Source organism: Martes martes (assembly GCF_963455335.1).
Source record: "Martes martes genome assembly, chromosome: 7".
Classification (NCBI taxonomy): domain Eukaryota; kingdom Metazoa; phylum Chordata; class Mammalia; order Carnivora; family Mustelidae; genus Martes; species Martes martes.
The window spans coordinates 67313362-67327750 of record NC_137894.1 but is presented as its reverse complement, the minus strand read 5'-3'; the positions used below and the strand labels follow the sequence as shown (position 1 = coordinate 67327750).

Sequence of the window (14389 nt, the reverse complement as noted above, 5' to 3'; positions counted from 1 at the left end):
TTTGAGATAGAAACTTGGCACATAATGGGCACTTGATACATAATGATAGTATCTCACTGAATCCTTGCTATGTGGTAGGCACTTCTCTAAGCATTTCATGTTTATTAATACATTCAGTTGTGTGAGCAGCCCTATGAGATAAGAAATATTGTACCGCAGGTGTGCCTGAATTTTCTGCTCATTCCTGACTTTTCTGCTCTTTTCTGCCACTAGTTTCTTCTGTCGTTTCTTGAACTCATTTGCTTGTTCTGTTAACTAAAGATGGACAGCTTCCCTGTGTGTACTAACTGAAAGGAGAAATACACACACCTCGTCCTCTGATAAATCCTCTAGTGGTTTGAAAGTTTAAAAGACATTTTCACCAAGACCCAATAAACAACAGGAAAGTGTAGAAGGGATTAATAAGCAAAGAAGAGCTCTATTGAATAAGTTATGCTACAATAAATAATTCAGAAGCAGAGTATGTTTGGATCAGTACCATTTCTAGACTTGTTGAGAGCTTTGGTTCTTCCTTTAACGTGCTTCCTCGTTCCTTTATCAGAAGTGGACTTCTAGAGGTTCTGTTCTGGATTTAGACTGTCCTCCTCCCCATCCCAGATTTCTGCTGTCCCCTAGAGAAAGATAGCACTCTCATACTCTTGTATTTCTCCATGTTGTCTGCCTGTGTTTGTGTGCTCATCAGCTGTTGATCAAGCTTCATCTGTTACTTTAAAGTGGGAGCCTAAACCCTCCCTCCCTAGTAGATACGTTAAGTGGTGGCTTTTTGATTGTTGTGACAAGTCTTTTGATGGCTAATAGAGTCCTTTGCCTCTGCTTTTAAAGTCATAGCTCCCTTTTCTATCCCAAGACCCATGTGGGCTTTCAGCTCACCTACGCAACTAGATGAAGGCCCAAAGTTGATTCTGGAGAGAGATCGGCCTGACCTAGTATCCTGACCTCTCCTTCCTCTCTTCTATTCCTTGACTCATTGAGAAGGGGGAGGTGGAACTTTTTCCAGGACCCCAAGTGAATTCTTACAGTTTTTGAAGGAGGATAAAAACTATTGGAAGGAGTGGTGTCTGGATGGCTGTCATTAAGCGTCTGTCTTTGGCTCGGGTCATGGTCCTGGGGTCCTGGGATCGAGCCCCACAATCGGGCTCCCTGCTCGGAGTGAAGCCTGCTTCTCTCTCTCTCCTGCTCCCCCTGCTTGTGTTCCCTCTCTCACTGTGTCTCTCTCTGTCAAATTAATAAAATCTTAAAAAAAAAAAAACTGTTAGAAGGAAGTATAAATGTGCATCTAAAATTTTAAAAAAATTTTATGCCCTTTTAAAGTTTTTGGGGGGCATCATTAAATATATGTGTGGTATTTTTAATTTAATAGGCTTTTTTGCCTTCAGCACTTACTCTTTGCCAACCATAGGGACACAGATGAGCAGGAATGAGGGTAAGGAGGGAGGAAGGGACAGCACAGCAAACATAAAACAAGTGCTTTTGAACTATATATGCAGAAAGTGCTATGGGAATTCAAGTTAGTGGAAAGTCAGGAAAGACTTCATATGGAATTGACCTTTAGGAATGGTTATCAAGGATGGGTGGGAGTCTGAAAGGTAAAGGAGGAAAACAAATCTCTTATGGAAAGAACAGCCTGTGCAAGGCAAGGAATTGTCAATAGAAAGTTTATGACTTCTGGGAGCAGTGAGAATGCAGAGTGATCCCAAGCATAGAGTGCATGGCTAGGGGTTGTAGTGAATGGGGTGGGAAAGAGAGGTGAGGGTCAGATCACAGAGGGCTTTGGCTATGCCAAGCTAAGGTGTTTGGATCTTGTCCTAGGGTAATAGAAAGCCCGTTAAGACAGTCATGTGACCAATTCGCCAAACCAATTAGGAATATATGTACGTGTATAGCAAGATAAAGAAGGCTTGGGCTAAAACAGTAGTAACCAAATTTAGTAGTTTTTGAGCTAGAAGTGACATAAAAGTTCAGTGGAATAAAGTAAGGGAGAAAGATAGGCTCAAGGATTACAGTAAGTTTTCTTCTGTTTTGAGACTATGGAAATGATAATGTTGTTAACTAAGAATGAAAATATAGGAGGAGGAGGAGTTTGTTTGTTTTCATGAGGTAGGAGAGAGACTGGAAACAACTTATTTCAAACTTGAAGTAACTGCAGGAAAGAAAGGTTTTTTTTTTTCCAAACCATGTGCCCTGACTTCAAGTGCCCCAAATACGGTTTTTATCAGTGAATAGTTGATAGGCGATGTTCAAGTTGATACATTAATGTGAGTAGACTTCCTTTATCATTACAGCTTGATCATCATATTTATAAACTGCAGATTGCAGCTATAATGCAAATAGAAGGGGGCATTTTTTTTTAAAGGCAAAAATAAATGGGACTACATCAAACTAAAAAGCTTCTGCACAGCAGAGGGAATCAACAAAATGAAAAGGCAACCTACTGAATGGGAGAAAATATTTGCAAATCATCTATCTGATAAGGAGTTAATATCCAAAATAGATAAAGAAGTCATACAACAAAATAGCAGAAAACCAACAATCCAACTAAAAAGTGAGCAGAGGATCTGGATAGACATTTTTTCCAAAGAAGACATATAGATGGCCAATATAAAAAGGTGTTCAACATCACTGATCTTCAGGGAAATATGCAGATTGAAACTACAACAAGGTATACCACCTGACAGCTGTTAAAATGACTGTTATCAAAAAGACAAAAAATAAATGTTAGCAAGGATATAGCGAAAATGAAATCCTTATACACTGTGATGGTGTAAATTTGTGCAGCCACTACAGAAAACAGTATGGAGGGTCCTCAAAAAATTAAAAATAGAAATATATGATCCAGGAATCCATCTTCTGGGTATATATCCACAGGAAGTGAAATTATCATCTCAAAGAGATATCTCTACTCCCGAATTCATTTCATCATCATTCACAGTAGCCAAGTTAGAGAAACAACCTAAGTGTCAATCAAATGGATGAATGGATAAAGAAGACATTGTGCATGTGTGTTGCCAGAGTCTTGGGGAGTGGGTGAAATGGGTGAAGGGTGTCAAAAGGTAGAGACTTGCTGTTATAAAATAAATAAGTCATGGGGATATAATGTATAACATGGCAACTATAATTAATAATATTATATTGCATATTTGAAAATTGCTGTGGAATAGATCTTAAAATCCTCATCAGAAGAAAAAAATTTTTAGTAACTGTATGCTGACAGATGTTAACTTGATTTATTAAGGCAATCATTTTGTAATATATACAAATAACTCATTATGTCATACATCTGAAACTAATGTCATCTGTCCATTATACCTCAATAATAAAAAAATGAAAAATGAAAGAAAAGCACAGGAGAAAACGAGGGATAGGAGAACTGTCTTTCATCTCCTCATAATCTTAGTATGTATTTTTTTTCTTATACTGACTTCCTGTCATTAAAAATAATTTAGATTATCACCACTGTATTACATAATAACACTTCTTTTTTTGGCTACCAAATTCAGTTGGTGAGCCCAGCTACATATAGTATAAAACAGATTTTCACAAATATTAGAAATGCATGGATGGCTTCTTTGCTTATTATAAGTGGAAACAAGTCCCATTACAGCCTAAGATAGTTCTCAGGTAACTTGCTGTGGGAGCATGACACAAACATGTCAAATTAGAACTATTTCTGCTGGACATCTTGGGTCTGCCATCTGTGACTTGTGGATCCTTGGGGCCAGTACACCTCTAGGCAAAAAGGGAGGGCATGTATTGCTTGGAGCACTGGGTGTGGTGCAAAAACAATGAATACTGTTACCCTGGGTGGGGGGTGGATCTGTGTCTCCCGCAAAAACAAACAAACAAACAAAAACAAAAACAAAAAACAAAAAAAACCAATTCATTGGTTCTCATGAATATATGGATTTTATGTAGAAGCATTAATGAGCTCCTGTTGTTATAAGGTCTTGTGCATTCTGAGACATAAATACACTTACTTTTGCCTCCTTGTTTCTTTATCTTAAATGCACAATTTTGAGAGTTGTTTTCCTTTTGTAATGCTTACAACAGTACTAGAATAAACTTAGTTTTTCCAACCAGTTGGTGAGCCAACAGATTTCTGCTAGTTTGTTCTTCCTTCTTTTAAGAGTTGTGATTCTGAAACTGCTCTGGTTTTTTAAAAATCTGTTTGATATTTGCAGAAACAAATTGGAGAAACATGGTGGAAACCTCAGATGGGCTGGAAACATCAGAAAATGAGAGAGAGGTTTCCAGTAAGCATGGCACATCAGAAAAGCCCAGTAAACTTCCCTTGGATGCAGCCCCTGTTGGTAAGCAGCCGTCACTCCCCGCTGCAGGCAGTACTACCTCAGCTACAAACCCTGGGAGGTCAACAGTGAGCGATAAAGAGGAAGTGAAGCCAGATGACCTGGAATGGGCCTCCCAGCAGAGTACAGAGACTGGTTCTTTGGATGGCAGTTGCCGAGATCTCTTGAATTCCTCCATCACCAGCACCACCAGCACTCTTGTCCCCGGCATGCTTGAAGAAGAGGATGATGAGGATGAGGAAGAGGAGGAAGATTATACTCATGAACCCATATCTGTAGAAGTACAGCTCAATAGTAGAATTGAGTCGTGGGTCTCTGAGACCCAGAGAACAATGGAGACTCTCCAGCTTGGAAAAACCCTTAATGGTTCTGAGGAAGACCATGCAGAGCAGAGTGGAGAAGAGGAGGCAGAGGCACCCGAAGTGCTAGAACCAGGGATAGATGGGGAGGCCTGGACTACTGACCACCAGGCAAGTCAGGAGCAACAGAAGCCTAGCAGCTACAGCTCAGTGAACAAGGAGCCCTCTGATCTTAGTTATCCGCCCCCAGGTCTGTAACTCAGGAAATGTCCACTGTCTGTCTCCAATTGTGTGAGGGTTGCAGCCATTCTCTTTTATGCTTCATCTCAATGTTTTGCACTGTCCAGTATTTAATATATGTATTTAATTTCTGACAAATATTTTTGTAGCTGTCTTTTACTTGTTTTACTATAATCTGTAGCTTAGCTTTTAATTAGCATCTAAGTGTCTTTCTAAGAGCTGTGTGGAAATTCAGAACTGTTTGAGCTTGTTTTGTTATGGAAAATAATGATTAAAATAGAAGAAGACTAGGTTTTAAAAAAGAAAATAATTTCAAATGCCTATTTAGACTCATTTTGAAAGTCAAAGATCAAGGCTCTAAGAACAGGAGCAGTTACCAATGTTTGCTTCAAGACTATGCCTCCTTTACTCTAATTTGATCAAAAGTCGTTTGGGCTTCTTTAAAGAAGAACTGGAGGTAGATTTGGAAAACTGAAAAAAAAGGCTGAGGGTCACCAAGCCCACAAATGTCTTGTGTTAAAAATTGATGTGACTTTTCTTTGGTCCACAGATGTTTATTTCAGAAGCCATTGATCATTGTAATGGATGGAAGTTGGGTTGGGCTAAAACAGAGCCTCAAAAGTTAGGCTAGCAAAGGAGCCACCACAGTGCACTGGAGCTGGCCTTCCTTGTGGGAATTTAGAGATGTTGTCTTTAATAGGGAAGAGTCACCCATGATAGGACCTAACAGGTTCTGTCTCATACTGACTTCTTACTTACCTCAGGAATGCTCTTGTACATACTCGTATTTACATACAGTTAGGCATATTGTGGCAGGTGAATAACTGTAACCAATTATATGACTGCAGCACTTATGTGTAAACTATTCCGAAACAGAGTCTTATACTGGTGTGTTCTCTTGCACGTTTTTGATTTGGGACCCTCTGGATTTGCTGTCTGTATTTGATTAGGTATCCAAGCTTGTCCTGAGTGAAACACCATTTCACCTTTTAAAAAAAAAAAAAATTCCTATTTTGTCCGTAGCCTTGAGCACCTTCCACAAAACACCAACCATAGTTACTGATAGGTCAGGGAGAGGAACTTTTCATAACTTATAATGTGTATCCTGATAATCAAAAGGCTGGAAAAGGAAGTTTTGAAGAAGCGAGAAAGTTGTTCTAATTGTGGTGAAACTATTATATGATTTAGAGTACACAGGTATTATTAGTTAGGCAGGTATTACTTCTTGATCATTATTATTTATCTCTGCCCTTCTCTAAGAATGTGTATACCTGCTTGGGAGAATTTAAACTTACAGAGCTAAAAGTTTTATTTGCTGGTCAATCACCTGGTAGTGATGTCAACAAGTTTATGTAATGTTGGGAGAATTACAGATGACCTATTTTTCCCTCATCCCTCCAGCTTCCTCCCCCACCCCCAGCCTCCAGTCAACCACACACCACACACCACACACATTTCCCCCCCGCCCCCCCGGTGCACACAAGCTCCAGTCTTACACTCAGGAGCTCCCACAGGCAAGCACAGAACTGAGGAGGGAAGGGTGCTTTCCCTGCTCTGGTTTCATGGGGCAGGCTTTGCCTCACAGAGACGGGAGAGAAGAATTGGGCAGGGTTTTTTTTTTACTGAACTCATTGGGACTACTGTGCTAGATTTGATGTATTATAATGCTGGCATTTAATACTGGAGAGATGAGATTCTTGGGTGATAATTTAGTTACTTGTGCATTGTGAAAGTTTAGGAGCAGTGCTGTATAGAAAATGTCAGTCTATCAACTTCATTAGTGTGCTAAAAGGGGACATTATTGTCCTGTCCTGTCTAAACTGTTCTCCAGTATAGACTTCTTAGGCACAACATATTTAGTCTAGTACTTCAAGGAACACAGCATGTAAGGAATGAAGCCTCTGAAATAGTAATCATGGATGTAGATGTGGCAGACCTTACTGTGTCTACACATTTGGAAGTGTTAGTCGGTTTAAGGAAATGATAGAGCTTTTGAACTACTGACAATCTTAAAAGTAAATTTAAAAACTTTTCATACTTTTTATGGTGTAAATTTCCTTTGCTTGGTGTCAGTGATTCAGATAACTCTTGATCTTGAGGTATTGGGTTTTCACAGGTTTCTTATATTTTATATCTCTTCTGAATGAGAATTGTCATTTTACATTTTTGACATTTGTATCAAAAGAGAAGTTGAGGAAATCTTCAGAACACCAGTAACTTTTAAATTTACCATAGACTTCAAAAGTGTTTGATTATGTGTTTGATAAATGCTCTTGCATGTGCAGGATCTTCTGCCAGCAAACCCAAGGGACCACAGCCTTTTTTATATGAGACAGGTCACTCTAGAGGACTATCCAAAATTTGTTAAAGGAAATGCTACCGTGTCGAAAGTATGCTTGAATAAGTATTAATAATGTCTTTATAATTTGTTTCCTCTAGATAAATCCTGGAATTTGTATATTCTATACAGGAGGAGGTGTGAAAATTGGGAAAGTGGTTTTTTGTTTTTCCGGTTTTTGTTTGGAACTGGGAGTGGGTGGCTCTTCGGAGACATAATGGTAAGCGTAGGGGTTCATTCTCACAAGAAATAAAAACCATAGTGATTTTTTTTTCTTAGTGTGTAGAGGTTGTTTTATGGCAATAATTAATATTAGATTTCTATTTCAGTACATAAGTATATGAATTATAATATGAATTGCACTCCCAGAACTAGATTTCTGCTTCAGTAGGTTTGTTTGCTGTGAAGATTACTTCTCAAAAGACAAATGTTCATACTAGCTTAATTTTTGGTTTAAATATGTTTGTAAATGATGTAATATATTTCTTTTGACTAAACATGGGAAAAATAATGTGTGTTATACATTGAAAAGTTTTTAAAGGCTTTGATTGGAGGTCATTTTTGCAGAGAGGGTATTTTATATGCTTCCAGTATTTGGAAAAGAATTAGTCAAAAGGAATTCACATAGTTTAAATATTGAAAAATTAATATCCAAATAATGTACTTGTCTGATTTCTTAATAAGCTGGGGGAGGTGGGTGGGGTGGGGCTTGTAATGTGCAAATGAGTAGTGAACTCTACATTCATTTTCCAACTCTTTAACATAATACTGTTAAATCTTAACACATTGTTACTTTAATATATGTATAAAGAAGTATTACTATTTGTAAAGCTGCTGTTTGCTTTAAAAAAAAAAAAGAAAAAACCTGTCATTTAAGTATTTTCTGTACGTTGTGCCAACAGGTTAAAATTAACTTATTCCATTTAAAAATGTAATCACTTTTTTGCTTTTAAAATTTTTCTGTGACATAATTTATTTAAAAATATCTTCCTCCTCCCTTGCCCCTTCCAGCCTTTATACACATCACAGAATAAGCCAAACTGTTTACCTAATCCGAAAGCTGAATCCTAGTTAATGATAAAAATTTAAACTTTGTTGGCACAACACACCTTAAAAGTATTTGTGTTATTTTGTAATTTAATTTCTAAATATACCACATGAATTTATAATTTAATGTCTTAATTGTAACACTCTAATAAAAAAATTAGCAAAATTAGTGAATTATAACATGAAAAGATTTTCATCTTGTTCTTTTGTTGTTTGAAGGATAATTGTTATTTCATGTTTTAGGGGTAGTAACAGCTTTTTTGCACTATGTAAATACTAGTGGAGATTCTTCTGTAACTAATAAAATGGTTATTGAAATGTAGCCTATCATTTCAGAATAGGTACTTAAGGGATTCATGAGTTGCCCAACATGTGGGTTAGAGAAAAAAAGACAAGTCTAGCTCATTGCATTGCTTAAGGCCTTGATGGGTTTGCCAGAGGAGGTTGTAAAATCTGCAGGAAGAAGTTACTAGTAAAAATTTCCATTTGGAAGGATTGGTGTAATCTGTGGCCCAGGCCAAGGCATCTACAGAGACCATCCAGGCATTAGGAGAAAGCCTCTATAGATTTCTTCTCCTTTTTATGCTAGTTACTCTGTGCCAGGTACTGTTCTAAGCCTTTTCCCAATATTAACTCATTTAATCCTCACTACAGACCTCTGAGGAAATGCTATTTTTCACTTTTAAGTGATGAAACAGTCATGGAGATGTTCAGTAACTTTGAAGCCCCACAGCTCGTAAATGGCGAACTGGGATTCAGACTTAGTCCCATATCAAAGGTCATGCCTTTTTTTTTTTTTTTCACTCACTGTACTTGTTGTGTCTTAGCACAAGATGTGCAGTTGCAAACCAGTGTTTCCCTCACCTTCCTCAGGTGTCTTCTGGAATGTGAAGTGTGCCAGGACTGAACTGATCTTCTCAGGGACTGGATCTTATTGAGTCTCGCCTAGAGCGGTCCCTTGTCACTATGTCACAGCAAAATGTAGGGAATCTGAAGAGCAGGCTTATCTGTTAGAAATTAGGATCACTAATTTTCATAAGGAAATGGATTTTTGCTGATCACAAAAAGAAGGGAGGGAAGCCTCCTCAGTTGTATCAGAATTTCCCCCTTTTTGACCGCCATCTGTATCATTCCCAATAGTTCTTTTCCAAACAGCAATCAGTTTTTCTTTAACTGACCTGAAGAGGATGTGTACAATGCCTGAAAAGTCAAAGGCTACCCAGTAAAATCAAGAAGTGTTGGGGCGCCTGGGTGGCTCAGTGGGTTAAAGCCTCTGCCTTCGGCTCAGGTCATGATCCCAGGGTCCTGGGATCGAGCCCCACATCGGGCTCTCTGCTCAGCAGGGAGCCTGCTTCCCTTCCTTTCTCTCTCTGCCTGCCTCTCTGCCTACTTGTGACCTCTGTCAAATAAATAAAAAAAAAAAAATCTTTAAAAAAAAAAATAAAAAAATAAAAAAAAGAAGTGTTTAAAATGGGGAGAGAGGGAAGAGAAGTATCCTAAGTGGTGGGCCTTGCCAGAAAAGGTGCTTAGTTCTAAGGTTAAGCTCAGAACTCCAGAACCCCACATTTCATTTTAGAAAGAGAAAAGAATACAGGCAAGATATTTAGCTCACGTGTTAAGCTGTTAGGTCTTTTGACATTTCTAAATTATCTTGGCAATTCAATTAACTTTTTTTTAGCTTGGCTTGGGTTCTTCTAATGTTCCATGTGTGAAATAAGGCATGTGGCTAATTGCATAATAGGTATCAAAGGCAGCCTTGTGGATTGTAGGGCCAAAGCATGATCTACTAGAGCATCTGCAGTGCAAGGCTTGGGAACATCAGAGATGTTTCCATTCTGGACCCAGGCTTGATCCCTGTATTTCTCCTTACCCTACTCCTCCCATTACAGTAAGTAATTAGCAACTCTGTGGCATCAAAAAGACATTTACTCTTGCAGAAATGGGTTGGATAACTGGCTATAACTCAACTGTTTGTATCCAAGGTTTCAGTCTGGAAGCAGGGTTGGAGCAAATAAAATACTGAGTTGCATGAAATTTGCAGCTCCTGCTTGAGGATCCTGTTCTTTGTCCAGTTACTGAGGGACCAAAGACAGGGTGGAATTGTGAGTTGGTGAGCTGTGGGTTAGAGCCTGGAGTGGTATAGGTTTGAGGAATGAGTGTTTCTTTTCCTTGGAGGTGTCAAGGCTTGGTCATGGCCTTGAATTACCCACAGGGAACTTTCCTACAGTGATTTAGGGCAGGGTTGGTTGCACTTTTATTTACTTGGGTAACAGAGATACAAGTAAAAGTGGTACCTACTTAGGTGTGCACAGATTCCCTAGGTTGTCTTTGCTTCTCCGTCTCCTCTGTTTTCCTGAGTTAGAGCACTTGCATTGCTTTACAAATCCTCAGCTTGAGAACAGGATAATGAGTTGATATTTAAGCAGTTAATTTTGTTACCTCTGGTTAAAGATGAGAGAAAAGTGTAAGAATTATTGGTTTCTCAATTGAAAGAGAAATGTTAGAGGTCATCATCCCTGTCATTGTTAATCTGTGCTTTCCCTTCCTAAAAACCAGTGTTGTAAGGCATATGGTGAATTTCTGACAAACGCACCTTCATCGTAAAGCCTCAGGGGAATCAGGGATGACCCTATCTGGAATTATATTATATTATATTATATTATATTATATTATATTATATATAGATAATATTATAATTATATACCCTCTTCATCACTTTCTTCTTCAAAACTGCTCTTTTCTTTTCCCTATTTACATTTCAGCTTCCTATAGATTTTATTCATCTCTCTCTCCCTACTAAGCTCTTTGTGGACAGAGCTTAGTGGATTATTTTTCTGCTTTCTCTTGAGTGCCTAGCACAATGCCTGGCACACAAAAGGCACTCGATAAATCTTTGTTGAATGAATAAGGAAAGGAAATCAGCATTGGCCATGCAGTCATGCTATGCAGCATTTACACTCAAACATACTGACTCCTGACTACACCTATTTTTTTTTTTTTTTCACATTTGCTCAGAGTTGGGGTTGGAGGAAAAACTAACCGGAATCCCAAATAGCCTCACCCTAGAGGGCGCCTCAAGTTAGTCTGTATTTAATGTTCTTATATTGCTTATAGCTGAAAACATGGTACGTTTAGTAACTACGATTTCCATATAGAGGGAGGTGACACACACATGAGACATTTCTATGAGATTAACCAGGAAGGGGACAAAAATGCACAAGGAAGTTTCAGTGTATCTATAATGTTTTCTTTTTAAACAGTGTGATCAGTACATGACAGTGCAGCATATTATTCTTTCTACTCTTACGTGCTTGAGATACTTTATAAGAATAACCAGAAGAGGGGGTGGTGCCTGGGTGGCTCAGTTGGCTGAACGTCCAACTCTTGATTTCAGCTCAGGTCATGATATCGGCATCCTGAGATTGAGCCCCATGTCGAGCTCTACACTGGTTGTGGAGCCTGCTTAAGATTCTCTCTCTCCCTCTCACTCTGCCCCTGTCCCTCCCCCTCCCCCACGGGCGCGCGCGCGCATTCTCTCTCTCGCTCTCTCTCTCTAAAAAATAAAAATTTTAAATTTAAAAAAGAATAACCAAAAGGAACAGGCCAACTAAAACACAACCATTTTCTGTTCTGTAACTGACTTAACTTGGCACCAAATCTTACTTAAATATCTTGACCAAGAAAATTAGGGGTAGAAATGGAACTAGAAGTTAGGCTTACACCCCTATCTTGATTGATGTAGCAAAGAGTTAAGATTTAAATAGCCAGTAGCTACAAATTTTCTCTTCTTCCCATGAACTAGAAACTGTCTCCCTTCATCCTTCACCTGGCCTAACTCTCCCCCAGCAATAAGAAATATGTCTCACACCTGTGCCTCTCCCATCTGCTCTCTACTTGGAGCAAGGTGCTTTAATCTTCATAGGAAGATTGAAGATTGTGTTGGCAACCCACTTATCTGGTTTCCATAGCAACCAGAACACAGTGTTTAAAGTGATAGCATTCCTTGCTCAGAATAGAAATTGAGTTAATCCTGATCATGATGCCCTGGTCTGCTTGGGGCTGCTTTACCTTTTCAAAGACTCCTCTTTATCTGGCTATTCATGGTAGCCAACCTTTAAAATGATAACTACCTGGAATGTAATCACTAAGAGCTCTGGATCTATATTCATATCTGACTTCACCTTGGCCCGTCACAGTGACCCTTATCTCCAATCCCTGGAAATATGGAGCAACATCTTTTAATTCGAGAATCGAAGGAAATTTTTTAATGTCCTTGTAACTTTTGCAGCAACTTAAATATGCTGCCACCAATTTCCATGAAATCTGAACAGGAATCAAGACGATGAAGTTGCTTAGGCATTTAGGGAGAAAGCACAAAGAAAAAAAAACTTTTAAAGGAAATGGCTCTTAAAGAACTATGCTAGGCATCTATTGTTTTGTCTGCTTAGTACGTCCCTTCTTTGGGGAGCGGCTCCACACCCGCCCTACTCCACCGTCACCAGGGATACAATCTCTGATTGCAGCAGAAGCAGGCAGGCAGTTAACCGATCCTGAGACTATTGACTGGTCTGGGAATCTTGAAACAGTTAGTGTACTCTAGGCCGATGGGTCTCTTCCTTGATTTTTTGGATTTGGGACTGAGAGTGGCTCAGTGGTTTTGTGTGCTCAGATGTTAAGGTTGGAATCTCTGACATGCTTGGTGGCCATGAAAAAGCAGTGTTGAACAGGTTTCCTTGCTGTAGGATGTTTTAGAACGTCTAATATCCTAATACATTTTGACTCTCCACAAGCGGAAAGATCTCTTACATATCAGGCAGCATTTCCCCAGTACTTTGTACTACGGAGCACAGAATTCTCCAAATTTACCTGGCCCCTGAGTACTTTCTCTCTGCAAAAACTATGACCATCCTGGGGAACTAGTTTTTCATGTAACATGCATTAAAATCTGTTGCTTAGACTGAAGTTCCCATGAGGTTGGGACACACAAGGGATGTCTGGTCTGCTCTCACTTCAAGGTTTTCAACCACGGGTGATTTTCTCCCCAGGAGATATTTGGCAGTGCCCGAAATACTTTTTTTTTGTCCTAACGGGAGGCAGTGCTACCGGCATCTAGTAGGTCAAGACCAGAGATGCTGCTAAGCATCCTACAATGCCCAGGGTAGCACCTCCCACCCTACAGCAAAGAATTGTCTGGCCCAAAATGTCAATAATACAGAGGTGGAGAAACTGCGCTTAGTCGATGTCAGGTTGCTGGATCAAGCTTGCATGGATTCAGGGCCCCAGGTCAGTGAGCATGTCCTCACACACTGCATTCAACGCTCTTGACCTCTATTTCTGGCACCTGTTTAGATATTCTCTAATGTTCTAGAGTAGACCTAGCCAGACTCATCCAGATCTTTGGGATAAAACAGGCCTTTCCCACCCCCCTCACTTCCTGGGGAAGAGGATAAGAACTCACCCACAGCTTTGATCACATGCCAGTGCTTCCTCCCACATATCCCACTTACTTTCTCCCATCACGTGGGGAGGCGTGCGAGGAGCAAAAGGGCAGGGAGGCACCTGCGAGGGCTGTTCAGTGAATGCTCCAAGAAAAGCACGAGTCACGGGCTAGCAGAAGGCCTGGAGACAGAGCTGGTCTGGCCCTGACCACACAGCTGACTCAAGCAAATGCGTGAAGACTGTTTTATATGACACTGGGAAGTGGACCGCAGCTGTCTGCCCTTGTGAGCAATATCCATGAGGCTGACGTGTTGAAGCCTCTGCACCTGCCTCTGGCCACCTCTCCGGGAGCAGCTGCCCACAACCGTGGCCAGCATCGTTGGACAGGGCCTTAGGAATATTTGCCTGAGTAGCCTCTGTGTTCCTGGGAAGGAGAATGGAGCACAGAGCCCTTACCCACAATGGATTCACTGTCTTCTTAAAGACATCATCACACCCTGGTTTGCCTGAGAAGGGAGGGGTTCCCCAGATGTGGGGCTTCGTTTTAAAAACCAAGACAAGGTAATCTGGGGAGAGTTGGTCATCCTACTATTCAAACACATAGGGAGACTTAGTCATGAAATGAAAACCCTTGCTATATTTTGATTGAATTAATTGATAATTGTGATTATGTGCCCGTGATTGAGTTGGGTACTGTGGCAGAGTTGTGAGAAGTATGGGTA

The 14389-nt window shown here is 39.9% G+C and overlaps 1 protein-coding gene across 1 annotated transcript in view; it reads left to right on the top strand.

Moving 5' to 3' along the window:
- The window catches only part of SECISBP2L (SECIS binding protein 2 like), a 58311-nt gene extending 52477 nt beyond the window's left edge, over window positions 1–5834 (top strand). Inside the window, exon 18 of the mRNA XM_080809316.1 lies at window positions 4179–5834. Coding sequence (XP_080665442.1) covers window positions 4179–4861 — 683 coding nt within the window. The 3' untranslated portion in view covers window positions 4862–5834. The remainder of the gene's footprint in view (window positions 1–4178) is intronic.
- The last annotated feature ends 8555 nt before the right edge of the window (window positions 5835–14389 follow it).